The 5500-nt window shown below is 59.3% G+C and overlaps 1 protein-coding gene across 1 annotated transcript in view; it reads left to right on the forward strand.

Moving 5' to 3' along the window:
• Positions 1-5500, forward strand: part of PDZD4 (PDZ domain containing 4) — a 29970-nt gene that overhangs the window by 21006 nt on the left and 3464 nt on the right. The window contains exons 2-6 of the mRNA XM_011955923.1: positions 2429-2682; positions 3651-3741; positions 4164-4262; positions 4871-4933; positions 5399-5495. Of these exons, the coding sequence (XP_011811313.1) occupies positions 2612-2682; positions 3651-3741; positions 4164-4262; positions 4871-4933; positions 5399-5495 (421 nt within the window). The 5' untranslated portion in view covers positions 2429-2611. The remainder of the gene's footprint in view (positions 1-2428; positions 2683-3650; positions 3742-4163; positions 4263-4870; positions 4934-5398; positions 5496-5500) is intronic.

A 5500-nucleotide genomic window follows, 5' to 3' on the forward strand; every position in this document is an offset into this window, starting at 1 on the left:
GCCCGGCTAATTTTTTGTATTTTTTTTAGTAGAGACGGGGTTTCACCGTGTTAGCCAGGATGGTCTCGATCTCCTGACCTCGTGATCCGCCCGTCTCACATGTGTTTCTTTTACAATCAGACAAAACTGATTTTGACAACAAGCTCTTTTCAGAATATGAAAAATTTGGGGGAGGAGGGAGACATAGAAAACTTCAATGATTATCTACAAGGACATAGGTCGAAAAAAGGTAACGCAGGAGCCACTGCTGAGGCCATAGGGGTTCCGAGTACAAGCTGGGCTCTCCTGTGATAGCTGTCTTCCCGGAAAGACTCCTACAGCGGTGGTTCTACTGTGTTGCAGGCACTAAGACAAGATTTTGCCGTCGGAATTGATATCTCTGTGAGAAACCCGGGGAGGGAGGTGCTGCCCTGAGCATGCAGGACAGAGAGTTCTTGTAAACTTGCTAATATTCGCACAACTCGGAAAAGCAGAGGACTCTGTGCAGCTGCAGCCACCTGTGCCCACACCCAGGGCCCTTCTGCCCTCTCATCTGGCACAAGCTTCCAGCCTGCTCCATCCCTAGGTGGACTCTGGGTCCTCTCCGTGCTGACTGGGGGCTTCGCTTCCAATTGCAAACCAACTTCCCCGTGTCTTTTCTTGGCCCTGCTCCCTTTGCCTGATGGAGGCCATGTGCCCCCTGCTCCAGAAGCCTTCTCTGCCTCCCGCCAAGGCATGCATGGCTGGCCGTGTGTGCTCCCTTACCTGTCCCCACGCTCACCTGCGGGGCATAGCCATTTGGGCACAATGCTAGTGTGTAGCCTCCCCGGGCCCAGAACAGCCCTTCCACAAGCCACTGGGCCCATGAGGAGACCCTGCACACCTGCCTCGAGAGCTGCCTCCTCCTGGAAATGCTTCCTGCTGACTCTTGCTGGCCCTGTGGCACGTGCCCTGAATTCTGGTGGAGTCTGTTCAGTCCTTCTTGGTCCTTAGTCATTCATCCCTTCTCTACTTGCCTCCCTTCCCCAAGGAGGACTTAAAGGTGGCAGCATACTGTGCCAGGGTGCTGCAGAAGCAGCCTTCGACCTTGTGGGCACTCCTTGCCTCACCAGCTGCGCTGTACATAATGGGCTTCCTTCTGCTCCCCTCCATCGTCCTTCCTTCACCCCCACAGCATCCCGCAGAGCTGCTCAGGTCCTGCTTCCACCTTGGGCCCTGGCCCTCGATGGCCGCCTCCTCCCTGACCCCTCCTTCTGGCCACCGGGCAGCCTGTCCTGGCTCATGACCTTGACTCAGTGCCACCACCTTGCTGAGCTTGCTGACGCAGTTTCCTCATCTGCAATAATGGCATCTCCCTCAAGGTTGCTGGGGGTTAGGATTTTGTAGGGACCCACATCAGGGGTCTTTCCCAGAATGTAGCACATGGCATGTGCCCAAAAAACAGTGGTGGGTTTTTTTTTTTTGGAGACGGAGTCTTGCTCTGTCATGCAAGCTGGGGTGCAGTGGTACAATCTCCGCTCACTGCAAGCTCCGCCTCCTGGGTTCACGCCATTCTCCTGCCTCAGCCTCCCGAGTAGCTGGGACTACAGGCGTCCACCACCACGCCCCGCTAATTTTTTTGTATTTTTAGCAGAGACGGGGTTTCACTGTTTTAGTCAGGATGATCTCAATCTCCTGACCTTGTGATCAGCCTCCCAAAGTGCTGGGATTACAGGCGTGAGCCATTGCGCCCGGCCCAGTGGTGGCTTTATAAGGACCACTTTCCTGGCACCTCTTTTAGGCTACTTTGCAGTTCCAGGGGATTTCTTGTATGTCAAAGGCTTTTCTCTTGGGCAAGTCAGTTGCCACTGTGAGGATACAACACCATATCTTTAGGCATCTTCCTACTTGTCCCCCAACCTGACCCTGGCCCTCCCTAGTGAGTAGACATTTGTTGAGAGACTCAGCTCATCTGAAGAGTCAAGGTCATCCTCTTGCTTGATGTTGAATGAGCACAACACAGATGCTCACTGAGCGTTGGCTGTTATGGTCCAGTCAGTGCCAAGGAACTCAATGGGATCTTCTTCGTGCTAGCTCTGGCCTTAGTGCTGCCCTAGAAAGAAGTGGGTCCGGATGGGGAGAGACCAGGAGAGCTCAAGCAGTCTGGAGGACATTGTAGGGTGGTATCACAGCCTCCAGACCCAGTGCACAGAGGCTGGGTCCCCCAGCCCTTGGTGTGACTTGGCGATCCCCAGCTGGCCTTCAGTGGGATGAAGGCTGAGCAGTGGGGCTTGCCTGGGAACGGGGGCACCAAAGGTAGCCAGGGCTGCAGACAGAGAGCAGGTTCCTTGCTTGAGTGGATTGGGGTGCTGGTTGTCAGCCCAGGTCCTGCCAGCTAGGGCCTCTGCCTTGACCTCACGGGGAGGAGTGGGCCCTTGAGGGTTCTTACAGAGGCGTGTCTCTGCCGCAGGTGAACGGGAAGGAGCTCTCCAAGCTGTCTCAGGAGCAAACTCTGCAGGCCCTGCGCTCCTCCAAGGAGCCCCTGGTGATCCAGGTGCTGAGACGCAGCCCCCGCCTCCGGGGGGACAGCTCCTGTCACGACCTGCAGCTGGTGGACAGTGGCACTCAGACCGACATCACCTTCGAGCATATCATGGCGCTGGGCAAGCTGCGTCCGCCCACCCCGCCCATGGTCATCCTGGAGCCGTACGTCCTCTCTGAGCTGTGAGTCGCCCTCAGGAGGGCCCCGGGCCCTGCCTCCAGAGAGGGCAGGCCACCTGGGGCGGCCATCTGCACACCACCCTCTCGGGCAGGAAGCAGGCCCCTCGGCCTCCAGAGCTGACTGTGGTATCCGAGGGCTCCAAAACCTCCAGACCTCTAGCCTTGGGCCGGGCTCCAGAAGGTGCCCCGTTGTATCTACCCCCAGGGCCGAGGGAGGACCCTCCTGTCCGGGACGACGCTGCCGGAAGTGCCAGGGTTGAGGGCCTCAGCTCCTACTCCTCCATCCTCTCTCCTCTGCTGCCTCACAAGCATCACTCCTTGAATCTTCTTGCATCCCTTGTCTGTCTCATTCCTCTACCTGCTCTGAATTTCCTCCATCTCTTCGGCTTCTTTCTTTGGCCCGACCGGAAGAAGGGCCTTTCATCCAGGCCTGGTGGCTCATGACCGCGTGAGCGCTGCCTCATTCTGCTAATCTTAGCTCGGGCTGTGGGGAGGTAGGCCACAGGGCCATGAGCAGCCAGTCTTAGTTTTGGGGCCAGGAAGGCAGCCCCTGGAGGTAGGGTGGGCCTCCCTCTGCTCTGCAGAAGTCCTCCAGGGCCTGGATAACTCCTGGGGGCGTTGCATGAGTGGGGCCAGTACTGGGCGGGCAGGTGGGTACCTAGAGATTGGAGAAGTCAGTCCCTGCCAGCTGGTGTGGTTGGAGGAGTCTGGTCTGCGGGACGGGCGAGCTAGTATGTGCAGGTCCTCCGTGTGGATGCCGCACACTCAGGTGCGAGAAGTGTCCCTGGTCTTTGCATGGCTGCATGTTGCCCAGGAAGGAGCTCTGCAGGAGGCAGCTGGGCCACCCCCCCTTGAGAGCACAAGCAGAGCAGGTCTCTGTGCCAGGCACGCTGGGACTGGCCTGCCTGGGAGCTGGGGCTGAGGTGTGAGAGGACAGCCAGCCGGTCTGACCCCCACCTTCTCCTGGGCAGCCCCCCCATCAGCCATGAGTACTATGACCCGGCGGAATTTATGGAGGGCGGCCCGCAGGAGGCAGACCGCTTGGACGAGCTGGAGTATGAGGTGAGCCGGGTGGCCAGGCCAGGGCCCGCAGCCAGCTGTGGCAGCCGCCCCGACGCCTGCGTGCCTTCCTGCCCAGGCCTGACCCCGTGGCCCTCCCGGCACGTGTCTGGCTGAGTCAGGGAGGGTGCGGGTGAGGTTACATGTTCCGTCCATGTTGGTGAGTCCACGTCCCATGCATGTCCGTCTTCTGTGTCCTGTGCCTGTGTGTGTGCCTCGCGCATTTCCTGGGAGGGAGACCACTGAGTACATGCGCCACGTGGGATGGTAAGAGAGACCCTCAAAGCGGGGACTGGAAACTGAACTCGGGTCCCAGAGGAAGCTGAGGGGCTGCGGGTTGAGGGGCTGGGCTGTGCTGCCTGCTCCCTCACTCACGCATTTCTGGGGCTTTCTACCTCTGCTTCCTCCCGGACCCCTCGTGGCAGGAGGTGGAGCTGTATAAAAGTAGCCACCGGGACAAGCTGGGCCTGATGGTTTGCTACCGCACAGACGACGAGGAGGACCTGGGCATTTATGTCGGAGAGGTATGCAGATGGGTATGCCCCAGCCCCGAGGCCCCTCCACGTGGCCTGCCCATGGCTCAGAGGCTGCCCGTAAGGTCCCAGCTAGCAGAGACAGGGCATCACAGCTAGGGTACTGCGTGGTGAGGCGAGGATGGTCGATGGCTTCAGCCACTGCCCACTGAGGCAGTCATCTGCAGAAAGAGGCCTGTGCCCGGGTGGGACAGCAGATGGGCCTGAGAACGAACAAGAGGGTTGCTTTCTAGTCTTCTGAACCCATCTTGGGCAGATGTCTGTGTATCCCCAGGAGGGAGATGGCCCCTCACTCCCCTCCCTACTAGCAGCATCCCACTAAAGCCACCCTTCCAGATGGACAATGTCCTACTTCCCACCAAGTAGCCCAGGGCTGACCAAAAGCACAGGCTTCCATGCAGAGGAGCCTAGGAGTGCCAGGGGCAGGGGCAGGGAGAGGCGACTACTCCACAGCCTCTGCCCCTGCTTTCTGGGACTCGGGGCTGGAAGGGGAGGCAGAGAGCCTTCAGCTTGCTTTGGGGGCCCCTGAGGTGAGCCTGCTCCCTTCTACTGAAAGGGCATGTTAGGCACCAAGTCCCCAAGATGTGTGTGTCCTGCAGGTAAATCCCAACAGCATTGCAGCCAAAGACGGCCGGATTCGTGAGGGAGACCGCATCATCCAGGTGAGCACTTGCAGGCTGCAGGCCTGGCCCAAGGCCCCGCTGCACCTGTTGGCCCAGCCACCTCTCTTTAGCCAGTCCCTAGCTCTCTCCCACTAAGAGCCAAGCCTGAGGCCCAGCAGCCTGCCATGTCCCAAACCCAGGCTGAGTCTCATCTCTCTCCTGCCCACTCACCCCAGTGGCTCCCGTGTGCCTATGGGATTTGCTGGCATCCAGGGCCCCTGCTGCTCTGAAACCTCCTGACCCCTCTCCCTCTGCTCCACTCCATGCTGTCCTGAGCACACATTGGTTCTTGCAAGAGCCAGGCCGCCCTCTCCCTGGTACCCTCCACTTAGTTACATCCTCCTGGAGCTCAAGCCCCAGCCTAGCCCAGCGGAGCCCAGAGTGCTTGGGCTCCCTGCACTCGCCCAGGGTCCGCCCTAGGGCCAGCCCTAGCATCCTTGTTGATTATACCCTGGCCTGCCTCAGATTAACGGTGTGGACGTCCAGAACCGGGAAGAGGCGGTGGCCATCCTGAGCCAGGAAGAGAACACCAACATCTCCCTGCTGGTGGCCCGACCTGAGAGCCAG

Source organism: Colobus angolensis, unplaced genomic scaffold, assembly GCF_000951035.1.
Source record: "Colobus angolensis palliatus isolate OR3802 unplaced genomic scaffold, Cang.pa_1.0 Scaffold402, whole genome shotgun sequence".
NCBI classification, from domain to species: Eukaryota; Metazoa; Chordata; class Mammalia; order Primates; family Cercopithecidae; genus Colobus; species Colobus angolensis.